Genomic DNA, 16,632 nt, shown 5'->3' on the forward strand with positions numbered 1-16,632 from the left:
ACTTTGCATTGCTAATAGTTGAAATACCATCCCACTCCACTTAAGAACAGTCTGCAACCTGAAACATTTTAAATGCTAACTAAAGCAACACCTGATAGATAAATGGCTCTGCACCTGCAACACCCTTCGTTAAACTAGTACTAATATAGCTATGAATTTGTGCCATACCTCTCTGCTGCACAAAACTTAATTTACTGTTATCCCAGCTATACCCTCCATCATTTCATTTTATCTTAATTTGTGACTCCTCCCATCCTTCCTTTCTTTGAGCTGCTCTCTTTCCTTAAAAAAATCGTACTTGTATACAACCCACGTAACTGTTATTTGTAATCAAAACTGCAAATGGGTGTAACTGATGTCAAGGATGTCTGAATTATGCTCATGAATGAAACTTGACTGTAAATGATAAACAATGCAAATGACGTCCATGATGTCTGTTTAATGGAGTTTTTCTCCCTGTGCCTCCAGTGAAAAAGGCAGTGTTCAGTCGAACTATCCCAGTATATTAATGCCAATAAATAAATACCCCTTCACAAAAAGCTTTGATCAACATTGATAAAACATTTGCCATTCTCTTGGCTATTATAAGCACAAACACAATTGTAATAATGGTTTAAAATTTGAAATTGGTGTATACAGACCAGATTGGAAGGGTCTTTACCCTCTTTGGGTAATTAAGGCACCAGAACTTTAGTCCAAGATTTTGGTATTCTTCCCCCCCCTTTTAGTATTGCTAAATAAAGCTTTCTAGGTACTTGTCACTTACTTTCTAGCTTTCCGGAGGAGTATCATCTGTTCCTGGAGACTTCCCTGTCGAATGATTTTATATATTGCAATTTTCATTTTTTCTCTTCCTATCCTTGTTATAAATCGTGGATTGATTGTGCCAAAGTTAGAGGAAGATGAGGCTCAAGTCTTCCATAAAAATATTTGCATTTGTGCCTCTTTTTTTTTCTACTTCCCCTTTCCTCTGCTTTATACAAATTTTCATAAACTTACCAAGTTATCCCTAATACCTCTTTAGGATCCCCCTTTTACTTCTGCTCTTTAAGTCATTTTGCTGAAGTTTTTGTGCTCTTGTTATCAAAAGTAGTTGCTTAACATTAACCCTTGTCAACTCTTGCATATTATCCAAATTCTGCTTTATTTTCCCTTTAGCACTTTGCAGTTGCCTCTTCTCTTGTTCTGTGATTCAGCTTCTTCTGCAATACTTTTGTCACCCCTAAGTAACTCCTATTCTGTTTCATCTCTCTTATTTCTGCCTAGTCTTTAAACTTCATTTTCATTTTGTCCCACTCATTCTCTAATCATATTCACTACCTCTGTTAACCTATACCAGCTGAGCTAACAGCACCTACCTGCTACTTAGACTAAGGCAATGACAATTACAATGTTCATTCGTAATCATTTCTTTTATCTGTATGTTAAAATGGACATGTATGGATGCCCAAAGGTCTATACCTGCTTTGTATTAAAAAAAAACAAAATAAAAAAACTTTTATACTTCTACTTTACTGAAATGTCTATTACATAATTGAAGTATTCTCTTTTATATACTTTGTGTCCGTTATATAACTGATGGTTTTTTTTTGTTTTTTTTTTACTTCAAATATCTTTGTAAATTTTGCACTGTACCTGTCAATGTATATTTTCATTTTGGCGCTTTTCTCCCCAGGCCTCCGCTGAAAATGGGCTTCCACCCAGATGGACTATCCCAGTAAACAAAGCTAAACTAAACTAAATAAATAATTTTAACAAGTAGAAAACCATCCGTCTAATTTTACATCATTACCATGCATCTTTTTGTTGTCCATGAACTGATGTACTTACCTGATGGGTCACAAAGCTTTCAATTAACTTAGTTCACAGAATATGTATGTATATATATATATATATATATATATATATATATATATATATATATATATAATATATATGTGTGTGTGTGTGTGTGTGTGTTCATGTAGCCCATTTATTTTATCTTGGGAATATGACAATTCTGTGCAAGTTCCTTCTAATTTGCCTTGTATTATATTCTCTCTAGTACCTCCTTACTGTTGTAAATCTGGTTCCAGTCCTTGTGCATAGCTTACTTCTCTTCAGATTCTTCTTAGTCCCATAGTGGTAGTTTTAAGTGGAATACCAATATGTGCCAACATAGTCTTACTGACAGGGCAGTAATCCTTACTACCACAAATCTGCTATAGTTTTTTCCACCCATTTTCTATAACTCTGACACTCCTGTCACAGTTTGTATTATTACTATATTTTCCTTTTGTCCCTGATAGTCTTCTGAATGTCCATCCTGATATTCTATGTTAAATTTGCATGCTCATTTCTATGCAAATGCATCTCCTGTTGTTCTTCTTTTGGCTTTTCCCGGTTAAATTTGCCACAGCGAAACTCCAGTCCGCTAATGATTGACAGTAGATTTTTACGGTGCCGAGGTGCCAGCTTGACGCTCAACCTTCAACGAAGGCATGCCCATTCACGCATATCTTTCGAAGGCCACTGGACCGCGGGGAGGACATTCAGACTCAACACAGAAGTTGCTCCAGCCAAGAATCGAATGGGAGAACCTCTTGCTGTGAGGCGACAACGCTACCACTGCACCACCGCGGCTGCCCAGATGCATCTCCTGTAACATGCTATTTTCACCTTATAACATTTAATGTAATTCAGTATTCTTTACTTTTTTGTGTATGCCTGCAGTGCCATTTATATTCCATGTTTATTGTCAAAGCAGCCATTCTGAAAAAATACTATTAAGTATGCATGACACTCTTTTGAATATATATTTCCAGCGTACACCTTGCATGCACACTTTTTATGTTTACCATCATGAGCTTGTATATAGTTCTTTTTTTATGTCTTCACATATTTGACCTTTTCCCCATTTTTGCCTTGATAAAAACACTGAAGAAACTACATAGATTTTTACCTGATTTCAGCCCTTTCTAAGTTACAGCAAGCGTAAGAAACTGTATATGCTTTCCAAAAAAGTCAGCTGCTGCACCCCACCGGCATTACACATCCTAAAGTTAGGGCTAACCATGCTGAAGGACATTAAAGCTTGTGTTCCCACTAACACAGATGCTGTCGAGCCTTATCTTATGTGTTCCCCTCAAAGGTGTGAAAAACTACTTGCATGTTTTCAGTAAACTAAATCCCAGTCTACCCTGTTTCATGCCTCTATTAATTTATGCAAATATTTAAAGGTAGATAATGTTGCATGGTCAAAAGGCCAAACGGATCTTCCTTTTTAAAATACAGGTGGACATATTAGTAACTGACTCCGGGAAGCAACTAATGCACAGTTTCTATAGCAACGAATGCACAGTTTCTATGAAAGAAAATGTGACTTTTAGGTCATTATTGTTATGGTCATACACCTTTTAAACTACAGAGGTTTGCATCCTTTCTAACCAAAAACCTTTTTAGAGATTTTACATTAAATAAAATCTAAAATATTGTTTTACTTTTTCTCAGATCATTATTTCAGAATTCATCAGGACAGAAAAGTGACATTTTTCATCTGGATATTAAAAACGTTGGTGGGATTGGCCAAATCCTGGACTTCATGTATACCTCTCATCTTGACCTTAACCAGGACAATGTACAGAATTTGCTTGAGATTGCTCAGTGTTTACAAGTACAGAATGTGCTGAACATGTGTTATACATTTTTAAAGTCATCATCTTCTGTCACTGACCCAACCAGCAGCCTTTTAAATAATGGTGGATTTTCTTTACATGGTACAGTGACAACAGGCACAGAGTGCATTTTGAGTGAGAATTATACTTCTGAACTGCTAGGTCACTGCCCAGTTGATACAGCATCACAGATCAGTAAAGAGACAGAAATCAGGCATTCTAATAGTCTGCGACAAGAAGCTGTCTCTAACCAGCAAGTAAGCAATGTTCAGAAGCATGCATCTGATCTTTTAGACAGAAATTCTTCAGGACCTCCATTTAAACAGACTGGGATCCATTACAAACCAAGGAATTTTTATAGTAAGCAGTTCTTCAAGCAAAATGCTGATACCAGCCAGGAGAGAGCACCAGAGCAACTAACTTTTAATATATCTGCAGATCTTAATCCCTCGAGTACCACGGAATGTACAGCAAATGGTGCAGTATGCCTATCTGACTCCCAGGAACATTTGCCTGTGACACCAACATTAAGTGAATCTTTGAATGATCAGAATTCTGAATGCACTGTACCTCAGGCTAATGAGCAAATGAAGCTTCAAAAACCAGTGTATTTGAAAAAATTTAATTATTTGAGGGCACAGAGATCTCCACAAGAACCTGCTTTTCAGTCTCAACAAGTGGAAAACAGTAGTGCCGAAAAGGTTTTGGAGTCTGTACTTTATGAAAACCCTGTAGAAAATCAAGAAGTTACTACAAATGATGAAAAGGAATCTGGTCTTGAACAGCTGACTTCAGATGATCTCGAAAAGTCTAACAGCATACCTGCATCTCAAGCCAATAGCACCAGCAAACACGAGGACCCATTAGTATCATTCCACTCACAAAAGCACTATTGTTGCAAAATGTGCATGAAATCTTTTAAACATCCGAGCAATTTGGAACTGCACAAACGTTGCCATACAGGTAAAGCTGCACTAGTAGAACTGTACAAAAATGCTGTAAAATGTGCAAGTTTAATGTAGTACACTGACACTTTGGGTCAGATTCCAAAAGACTTGCTTTCATATAAGTGACTTTCTCTGGTGTAAGGCCTACCTCAGCCTTACATTAGAGTAAGTCACTCACACAAACAGCAAGTCTTTTTTGAAGTGGGCCCTTTATCACTTGTTTAGTATTGAGTGCTATACTTGTATGCTGTAGGCAAAAGTTTAACTGACCAGATTTGTTTCCTATCTGTAGATCCTTGTATAACTGAAAACAAGACTCCTGGCATGTTTGTTCCCAATATATTTTTTAAACCTTTATTTAATAAATAAATGCACTTGTATGAGCGACAACTATCATTTCAATGGCTGTTTTAGTGACAGTAAGATATTGACTTGCATCCTCAGCAACATCTTGGAATCGTAAAATTGGACTTGCCCACCCCACAGGATTCATGTTAACAAATGGTTTTGATTTCTGATTAGAATGGAGCTGTTGCTTTGGAGTTGCAAGGGCAGCCATCAAAAATGTAGTAAGCTGATGACTAGTCATATATAAAATAGTTTTGTCATCATGGCTAAAATGAGTTATCCAGTCGACTTGCCCAAGAATTGTTCAATATTAACCTCTTTGGTTTTCATACTTTCTCAGACATTGCTGACTGAATGGTATCACATCTCTTTGTGCTCACAAATTTATTTGTAGTGAGTTTACATTGTCAGTGTTGGTGGTACATTTTCACCATGCTGTGTTTTTTGTCTTCTTATAGGTTCATAGGAGTTTACTAGGCTAACGACCACAAGGGCCTTTTTAAGCCTAGCCATGCATCCCAAATCTCTGACAAGTTCTGATACCCTTGATAAGTGTAAGCATGGGCCTGGAAGATGAACCATTTGCAGGTTACCTGTTTGCATCAGAGAGATAGGTGCCAAACCAGGGATGAATTTATAGTTTCCCATCCAATTGTCCAAGTTGTACCTGAATTGGATTAGGGAGGAACTCTGCTTCACATGAATGCGGGAGCCTGTTCCATACACTGGGTAGTCTCTGGGATACATGCCTATCTCTCCAGCAGGCCCTATTCTGGGAAATTTTGTGATAGTGTTAATATTTACTTCTAAGATTTTAATTTATGAGGTGTGAAAGATGATTAGTGATACTGTCTGTGTTTCTGAAAATACTGAATGGTCCTTGAGCGTAATCTGCTGCTTCCTTTCATCAACAAATACTCCAGTGGTGGTCAAAAATGGCAGTAAGTGAGTTGTGAGACAGACATTTGCATGTCAGTGGTCATTTGGATGAAACCTGGCTCATTAGGCAAGTTCTGTATACAGGAACATTCCCCTTACCCTGAGGTATACTAACCTCGGAGTTGTATATTTAAAATTGGAAAGATGATTGAAGGAAGCCACTGCATACAGGATAGTGGGGATTTTGCCCCCCCCCCCAAAAAATAAACAATAATTTGGTTATCAGAATGTTGTTTCAAGAACTTTTTGTTAAAATAACATTGGATAATTCGGTCAGTTAACTAACATTTATTTAAAATAGAAATATTTTGTAGTGTAATCTTTCTTTCATAAAGATAACAAACCAAGTGATTTATATCCATGTTTCATGGTACTGAAATTGAAGCTCACAGCTCTGCCTCTTCCTAACCTCAAAATGCATAATCATCAACTTCTAAAGTCTTCTAAGAACAGTTTATTAACCGGTTATCCCACACCTGTCAAATAGTCACACTTTAATTTTTTGTTCTTTTGTTATACTAAAATATAAAGGTAATTTGCCGTAACAGTGAAGTGCTCTTCAGTGTTTTTTATTTAACGGGATATCACTATTTCACAAATGCCAGAGTTCAGTACTTTTCAGGAAGCACTTATATTTTGCTTGTTTGAGTGAGAAGGACTTTAGTTCAGAGTGAAATTTAGTAAGTGTTATGGTTTTATATGTGTTGAGGGGTAGACCAGATTTTAGGGGCAAGAAGAACGGAGAAGGCATGTTTAGTGGAGTTTAGTTTGAAGGATGGAGGTGTGTGCTTGGAGGAATCTAAGGTTTTAGGGCGTGTTTTTTTCAGGCTCACTTGGAAGAAAAGAATGAGGTAAGGCTAGTGAGTTTGAAGCCTAGGCCTGCTGTACATACAGTAGCTTTGAGTTCCAAAGATTAACCATTTGACTTTATCAGGAGTGAAGCAGTGGTGCTCTCTTTTGGGACTAGAGTGATAAATCTTCAGATGTTATTGCAGGTGGTTTGTAGAGCTTTGAGATTTTGTTTATGTAGTGGCCATGACGGGCAGATTGCATTCCAGCTGGGGTGAAGGACTTCTTGACCTAGTGGTAACTCTTCAGGGGCAAGGAAGTGAGATACTTTTCTGGACCAAAAAAGCAGTGCGCTTACTTTGACTTTAATGCATTATATATCTATAAACAAAATACTTTCTTATCCCTACCCACAAAAGATAGCTACTTGCATGCATTGTGATGTTTGATTGTGAGGAATGTAAGAAAATGATCAAAGTAATGTATTTCCACTTGCTTTTCCTAAATGGTGTACTACCTCTAAACAAGCTGTAGCAACCTTCTGTACATTCCTCTGAGGTTTTGTTAAGAAAGTTACAGAAATAATGACCACACTTTCCCCAGGCAGGCTGTTGTGATCTTTAGCCACATTCAGAGGTGTGCACAGGTTTTAGACTAGGTGCGGTCCACAGCGGAGGTTGTGAATGGGGAGGCTCCTTCTAAATCTTTGTCAAAATCCCTTTTTACAGCTTGGGGTGGTCTGGAATATGGAGGCTCCCAAGAAGCTCTGAGTATCTACAGTGTGCTATTTCTTGTCAGCTTATATAACAGCAACTAGGTATGTGCCTCCCTGTACTTTTGTGACCACAGATTTTTATTTTTATACACATGGTCAAACTTGCACACATGCTAACACTGCATCTGACATTCTGTGTACATACATGCACATATATGCGCTCACACACACACCCATACACACACCCACATACTGCATGCTTGCCATTAGGCAAATTGGAGAAATGCCGGTTCACCTATGGCATGTCTTTGGATTGTTTAGGAAATCAGAACACCTGGATAAAACCTGGACTTGAAACAAAGAGGTCATGAAGACACCACATAGAAGAAACAGCCATGAACTAAAGCAGAGAAACAAGAATGGTAAGATGACAGTGCTGTGTGCTGCACTGCTGTAGTGGTAATAGGTTGCTTTCACACAGAACCTTCCCAGACTGTTAGAGACTTACTGTTCTGTACAGTGTTGAGGTCTGACTGTGAAGGAAAATGGGAGAAACTGGAGCAAATAACTTTTATGAAGTACAATGCATTGTGTGAAACAGCTCCTGCCAGGCCATTTCATTGACTGCAGTAAAACAACAGCAGGATTAAGTTAATTTTAGACATAATCTACCTTTGAACTAATCGATTACAGTCAATGTATGTACACTACCTTCAGATATCTGATTGTGATTTAAAAAAAAAGTGATAATAGCAAAATTGTGACTTGCTTCTCAAATGCACACTACCCTGTTAAACCGGATTAATGACTGTTTAAACTCATCATGACAGCAGAGTCTTTCTTTCATAGATAGTTCCCATATTTAGCAGTTATAATCACTGACTGTGGACAACTCAGATGTTTGTGGGGAGAAATAACTATAGTAATGTATTTGTCTTGTTTCAAACAAACTCACAAATGACCACTAATATTGCAAAGACCAATTTAATGACTGCAAAGAAGGTCAGACACTTTCATCCACAGGCCAATCCTGTACTCTGCAGTTTTAGACTGTTTGTGTATACCTCAGACATCTGACTGTAATATTATATTTTGCCAAAGGTGTAATGCATTTCATCTCTCCTTTTAGAAAAACAATAACTTGTTTCACATAAATACATATTCCCAAAAATTATAGTGTTTCACACGCATACACGCTAGTCCTGCAAATCCCGAATACTTGCTCTTTAGCTTGTGCAAATGACTGCAGGATCAGTCACTTTAAAACCACGGACAGAACCCCCCCCCATGCCTAGCAGGTATATCTACTTTAAGTATGTACACCTGAGATGTCTCAATCTAATAAACAAAGTAACCAGTAATTTATTTCAACTGTGTTTCACACTGATAAATGATAGCCAGAGTAAAGTATTCTAGTTTGCGTCACACAAATGCACATTAGTGCTGCAAAGCCAGAGTGAGTGTTTGATGTAAGCAAACGACAACAGGCCAGGGTCCACCATATCCACCAATTATAGAGATTTTCATATATCTCAGATGTCTGACAAGTGTGATAAAATTTAAACATTATGGTCACAGTACTGTAGTTCTGTTCTGTTCCACACATGCAGTAGTCATCCACAGTATGAAGCATCCCATATATTAGTCCTGTGTGGTTCACTACCCCAGTATCTGGTTGCATGTCAGTGTTAATGTGCTGCAAACTAGTCTATTCTGTGAGAGCTGCACCCTCACCACAGCATTGTCCTGTAAGCCTCCATGATGCATCCAGCCTCAGATTTCCAACGTTTTGTCATCACAGCAGTTACCTTCCGTTCTGCAAATTTGTGAGCTGTTTTCAGCCCTACTCACTGTGATCTAGACAATAAATAACAGAGCCTTTCAGGCCAAGTGATATGCAAGTTCTTTTGAAGTTAAACATTAAGAATAGCAAATTACTGCTGGAAAAAAATGTGCATGCAAAGCCAAAAGTCATAGAAATTATCTGGTTCTGTCAAAAATCATCCGATCCATTTCAAGAAATTCTGTATGGCATTTTAAGTAATTCAGAATCTAAAGATACTATTACTCGTAATAGTGAAATGGCAATATAATAGTTTTACTTTTCATTGCAAGCCTTTGTCCCCCACCTCTGGGACACACACGGGCACACACACACACACACACACACACACACACACCTACCTCTTCCAGGGCAAAACCATCACTATCTTTGCCCCATATGTATTATTCTGTGCGTCTCTGCCAGGTAGCATGTTTATTGTTGTTGTCTTTTGGCTTTTCCCGGTTAGGGGTCGCCACAGCGGAACTCCGGTCTGCTAATGATTGGCAGTAGATTTTCACGAACGCTGAGGTGCCAGCTCGACGTTCAACCTTCAACTAAGGCATGCCCATTTACGCATGTCTTTCAAACGCCCACCCAACCGTGGGGAGGACAAGCAGACTCCACACAGAAGGCACTCCAGCCGAGAATCGAATGGGAGAACCTCTTGTTGTGAGGCAAACACAAAAAATCCTGGCAGAGTACCTAGATGATGCTGTGAGAAAGATCTACACACACACATTAAAAGGGCAAATTCCTCTGATGTGGGAATTTCTGATTTGGCAGTCAGACTTGATGGATTTGGAGTCTATGCAATACTGACCAGTTGTATTAGGTACCTTGCTACCATGACTGTTTAATTACCTCTCCAAAAAAATGATAGGCCACCTATTAACAATATGTTTCTTATAACCTATATTTTAAGCAGAATTTGTCAGCTCAGTAGAGTTTCACCAGACTTCAAAAGGACCATGTTTAGCAAAGCTGGGTGAGCATCAACATGCCACCTGTTAACATTTTTGTTAGCTATTATGATAGCTAGCTTGTAAAATCCTGTCCAAGAAATGAACACCTATGCAGTAAATTTGAGGTATGATAAAAAAAGGTAGAAATATAAATGGAGACGCACTTGGTTCCAGATATCAGATAAATTATGGTACTTAAATGAGAGGATTTTTCACAGTCTATAAGCCATAGAGATATTTTCATCACAAAACAAAGCCACATAACTTATAAATCTGTAATCACAGTATATATGTAAAAAAATAGAGCTAGATAAATGAAAACAAAACAAGAGTAGATTTTGGGCACAAATTGTTAGAACGTATCTGTCAAAGAGGAGTGTTTGCCCCGTTATGACCTCTTAGAATTGCTAATGCAGTCCCACTTGTAAAAGAGAGAATAAAGTAGCAGTCAAAATATTTTATGCACTGGAACAAATGACATGCAAAACACTAAAGCAATTTGCAGTGATACAAGTGAAAACAAAAAAGAAGTGCGTAGTTTTCCAGGTTTATTTTTGTTGCTGTTCTGAATGCCTCTCTGAAGGATACTGCAACTTAAACTGCATGCAGATGAGACGGTGCAAATAACATGTACCCTTTGTAAGCTGACACAGCACCTTAAGCTCTGCAGTCAGTCCAATGAGTATGCATAAGCGTAGATGTGCTTTGCATGCAGACTAAACCTTTTTGTTTTGTTTTTTTTTTTTTTTTACAAAGTAGTATGTTATATACGGTTTCCCTTTGTTTTCCTCTCCAGTTCCATTTAGTAATGCAGTAAGGGAGCCATGCATGCATAGGCTTTTGATGCCTCAGTAGTTTTACGCTATACTGTTTCCATATAGTATACAAAATGTACAGTAAAAATGTGAGAGAGAGTGACCCCCCCCCCCCGATCTTTCTCACAGCATCATCTAGGTACTCTGCCAGGGTTTTTTGTTTTTACGTGCAAGCGCTATCTAGGGTTTCATCCTTATACACATGAACATGGATACTTTAAAAAAATATTGCATTTTTTTCCATATATAAAGACAGAATAAAACAGTGAAGTACAAAAATGCAAAGCTTTCACATGCTCATATATATTTCTAGAAGTATCCATGTTCCTTTTTTGATAATCAATGCTTAAGGTAGCACTTACAAACACGACACGTTCAAGCATTTTGTTTCCTCAAGTGTTTATACCTACCAAATCTCTTTATCCTTATTGGAGCACAGTTTTGCATTTTTTTATCCCACTCCTTTCTATGTACTGTCAAAGTAGCCTTTAGATGATCACTATGTTTACTCCTTATACAAAAATGCAGGTGGGTGTGTTTAGAAAATCATGACTCTTGAGGGAGCTAAGATGGCTGCTGACCTGTAAGCACTGCTGTCTCTTAGCGCTAACAAAAATTCCTGAAGATCCTAAATATTTTAGATATAGAGCTCAGCTATATACTTAAAATAGAATCAGCTTTTCATCAAAATCAACATGGTAGATGCAATAAAATGACAAAAATGTGGATTTTGACACCTTAAGGGAGAAATATTATGTTGGATTGAATCAAACCTCTTCTGCCTGATTCATGCCACATGTTCCCAGATACCAGATTCCTAATTCTGAAATAACAGGAAAGGCTAAAGATGGCAAGTGAACCTGACAGCATGGATGCTCAAATTACTAAACCCAAATTTTCAACAATAGCTTCTCCAGCAAAAGATCTATCTAAGAGACCTAGAACTGGAAAACAACAAGAATCCATCAAAACGGCTAGCAAAAATAAAACTGAACTCCCAAACCTTGAGGAAGAAAAACTAGCTCTTCAACCGCTGGAGCTGGCTATACAAAACTCCGATCAACTGAAAACCTTTGGAGACTCAATTAACCAAATTGCAACCAGAGTTGAAAAAATGGAAGCAATTTTTTTTGAAAATGAAATCAAACTAGACCAACTTCAGAAGGAAACTGAATCCAACTTAAAATACATACATGAAATGCAACAAAAAATCCTGGATCTGGAGGAAAGATCCAGATGTAATAACATCATCATTATAAGAGATATCCCCGAAAGTATTGAGCAATCAAAGCTGCTAGAGACATTTCAGCTAATTATCGGTCTTTTATTGGAAAACCCTTCGGATGTTAAGCAGATAATTATTGAAAGAGCTCACCATGTGATCCGACCTCCACTAAGCTCTGATAAACCAAGGCTGGCCTACATTAAAATCCTCAACTTCCAAGATGTCACGAAAATACTTTTGGCTGCAAAAGAAATACATCACTTGAAATGGCTCCAAAATATTTTTCACCCAGGAACTCCCATTACAAATCCAAGCAAGAGAGACAAAAATTATCCCCATTCTGTGCCTAATTAATTAATTCAAAAGGAGATCAAATTTCAGATGAAATACCTGAATACTTTATTCTTCCATCGTCAAGGTAATAAATATACTGTCTCCAACATCAAGAAAGCAAAACAAAATTTAAAAATGCTACCAGATCTAGATGCAGCTAAACGCTGACTCCCCTCTACAATAACCCTCCTGTATGTTGTCAAATTGTCAACTTGATTTGCCTGTCTGAAAAGTTGATACTCCAGTAGATGTTTATTTTCTTCTTTTTACTCTATAATGGGTCCAAAGTTGCCAGGCTACAAGGTTCCCCACAGAATTCTTTCTCCTGCATGTACGTGACTTTTTTAGTGTCACGTATGCACACTGACTTTCTCAATAATGTGTCCATGCTCTCCCAGACTTCTACACTCTTTTAAAAAAAATTCCAGTTAACTACCTGTATCTGTACTAGTTTTTACCTCAAAGACTTGGAAAACAACACTCGCACAACCTGGATCGTTAAAAGGGTAAAACTTGTAACTTTAACAGTAGATCGCTGCAGCTTGACTAGGCTCATGTTATAAAATACAGTTCTTGTTAAAAGGATGACAGCCTCTTTCCAGGATGATACATTATGTTGTGTAAAGAAATAATCTATCAAAAGAGAAACCTATTTTAAAAGAGGTTTAGCTAACTTAACTCTTTAGAGGATGGAGAGGAGTTGCAAATGTAGTAACTAGCTGCTGCCTGATTTTTGTTGCTGCCAGAACTCAATATTCATACAGTGCTTGTAGATCTTGCATCACACTTAATTATCTCAACTTGCCACATATCTACATTATTCCCATTTTATATGACATTTCTTCTGTTTTTTTTTTTAATACATGCTGTTCTTAATCTTGTATATCGTTTGTGTTGTGGATACTGAAGTATTTATTATTTTTAACCATAAACATTAATTGGATGTAACCACCTTTTTCTTGACTTTTCGGTTTTGCCACCCGTTGATCAAGCAATATAATAATAATAATATACTTTGTGTGTAAACTAACAGGAAAACTCATATATAGCACCCAATGAATAATAATTTCTTAAAACAATGATATATACGGGCTAGTTGCACATGCTGAACTTTGAGGTGGCATTTCAGAATCATTAGTGATGAGAATGTCATATATTTTGGGTGCAAATGAGATACATAGATGCACACAAAGTAAATTTTGGAATTACTTCTTGCTGTACATTAGCCCATGCTGTTTGTGTGTTGATTACCATTTGAGTTTTTATAAGTAAACCCAGGTCTGTACAAACTGAGAGATGCACACTATTATTAAGAAAATGTGTTGTCTTTTATGTATTGCCTAGTGCCTCTTTCATGTAAAGTGGAGCAGAAGCTTAGGTTACCTAGGTTTTCTTTTGTTTGATTTCTAGATGCAAGTCATTTTGTCATGAATGTTTGTTGGCGGTAACTATCATAGCCTAAAAATTTTACATTGATTATAACCAAAGCTAACATCCGCAATAATGTTTTTATTATTTTAGGCCTACCTAACTGTATATAGTTGCAATCTTACCAATAATCAGACTCATAATTTAACTTATATTTATTTTAATTTGTATTTTGTACAAAATGCTTTATTAGTTATACAATTTGAACATGGTTGGATAATTTACCAATCTCTTTAATCATTTAATTATATCAAACTGAATAAGTTTCCTTGTACTTAATAGTAACATATACATACTCAAATTAATACTGGATAGCATACCCTTTTAAAACCTTCTAGTTATATGATTTGTTTAAGATGAAAATAGCCTATAACCAACTAAATATCCCTTTTACTATTTCATCTTAAAACATCCTTTTATTTATTCACCCTCTTTTTCTTTTTGACTATAGCTCTTTACGTTATACCCATCTGTTTTACTATTTGATAAGAGCTAAGTGATTAGTTGTTGGTGTGTTAGGGTACCCTATCTGATTAATATTTGTTATCCTGGGACTATATGCTATCAAAAGAATTTATGTTAGAGACTCAGTTGTTTTTTGATCTGCCTTTTGATTCTTGCTTTAGATCTGTATTGATTGTCATCTCAATCTCTTCCGGGCTAAGTATTTATTTTAAATATCTGCAGTTAAGCCCTCTTTCCCCAAATATTACCTACGAATAACATTTTACTATGTGGACAGTTGACTTGTGGAATGTAAAGGGTGTTCAACTTGAAAAAAAAAAAGAAGAAAATTGTTCCTCCATTTGACTTTTAAATCCAAAGCAAATTTAATTCTAATGCAAGAGGCTCATATGCTTCCTGAACATTGGAAACATACTATGGGGATTAAGACAATTATAGCCACTGACAAAAAAATCTAATAGTATAGGGTTAGCAATCATTGTTAAAAGAACTTTCCAAGATGATGATATGCACTATGACTCAGACACTGAGGGAAGATGATGCTATACAACAGTTAAATGCCCTTACCTTGATAAACCTAAATCACTGTTAAATATATTTGTACCTTGTATTAAACAATAATTTATTGTATCCATATACAGGATTCTATCCCTTTTTCCTAACTATTATTATATTATAGGAGGGGACTGGAATACCATTCAAGACCCCATGTCAGGTAGGACAAACACTAAAGCTATGTATAATAGACATGCCACCATAGTTTTCGCTGAACTTAAAAATATTTTAACTTATTTGATCCATATGTCTCCCAACTTAAAAGTATCCCAAAAGACAAATTCACATACTATTCTCAATGCCATCAAGCTTGGTCCAGGTTGGATTTTTTTATTTCAATCTCTGGTGTTTTTTTAAACTTTAATAATTCCTTCCAGATATACACTAGATTCATTTCTGATCATTCCAAGATTACTTTTAGTATTGATTTGTTCAGCAACATTAATATTAGAAACAGGGGTCACAGCTTGACACTTGACCCTAATCTTTTATTAAAAGAAAGAAATGATACAAGAAATAGATACTGTTTGGAAGAATCCCTAACCTCACCTGATCTTAACCAATTGCCCTTTGATATGTATTGAGCCTCTAAAAAGTCCTTAATTAGAGGAACCTTTATCATTAAAGCTTCTTACTATAAAACAAGAAAAAAAACTTAAAGAATCTTCAATTAAAAACAAAATCACTAATTTAGAGATGGAATTGCAATCAAATTTCAGTCAGGAAATGAAAAAACAGGTAATCTATCTCCAGAAAAAACTTTATGCAACGCATTTATCTTTCCAAGAAATAAAGACCCTTGGTAATTATTCAGAATGGTCATAAATGCTATTCATATTCCTAGCAAGACTCCTATCATATCTGAGATATCATATCAAAATAAAACCTACTACATCAGTCAAGACATTGTCCACATATTTGAGAATTTATATTCCCATTCCTTTAGTTCTCCTAAACTTCCTTTAAAAGAAGAACTAAACTACTTCATAAATCAGTTGCATTTCCCGAAACTTAATCAAATACAAAAGATTCCCTGAAACGTAATCAAATATAAGAATCCCTATCATCCCTTATTACCAACAAGAAATAATTATGACAATAAATAATCTTAAACCGAATAAAGCCCTAGAACCTGATGGCATCACCGCAGAATTTTATAAAACTTTCGCCCAGAAAATCTCAAACATTCTCTTCCATTCTCTTTAATATAATTAAATAAATGTAATTGCAGACCTACACATAAATGCTTCTAAAACGATTTTCATCCTTAAAGACAATTTGGATCCTAAAAATCCATGAACTATAGACCTTTCTCGATTAACTGGAATATGAAAATCATTGCTTCAATTTTAGCCAACAGACTTAAATCTATTATCTCTCACATTATATCACCTGACCAATCTGGTTTCATACAAAGTAGGCAAACATTTGACCATACCCTTACACTTGATGCTATGTAACTTTATCTAATCAAAATCGCACTCCAATATTTACCCTGGTAATTGATGCTTCCAAAGCCTTCAACAGACTTAACATTGATTTCTTATTTAAAATTTACCCCATTTTGATATACCTGTAGATTTTATTCAGGCAATTAAAACACTATATTCCAATGCTTATAATATTCTACATA

At 36.3% G+C, this 16,632-nt stretch overlaps 1 protein-coding gene across 1 annotated transcript in view; it reads left to right on the plus strand.

Moving 5' to 3' along the window:
* Window positions 1-16,632, plus strand: part of ZBTB49 (zinc finger and BTB domain containing 49) — a 767,990-nt gene that overhangs the window by 120,286 nt on the left and 631,072 nt on the right. Inside the window, exon 3 of the mRNA XM_044062602.1 lies at window positions 3,490-4,616. Coding sequence (XP_043918537.1) covers window positions 3,490-4,616 — 1,127 coding nt within the window. The remainder of the gene's footprint in view (window positions 1-3,489; window positions 4,617-16,632) is intronic.

This window comes from Protopterus annectens, chromosome 2.part1, assembly GCF_019279795.1.
Source record: "Protopterus annectens isolate FY-2018-M chromosome 2.part1, PAN1.0, whole genome shotgun sequence".
NCBI lineage: Eukaryota > Metazoa > Chordata > Ceratodontiformes > Protopteridae > Protopterus > Protopterus annectens.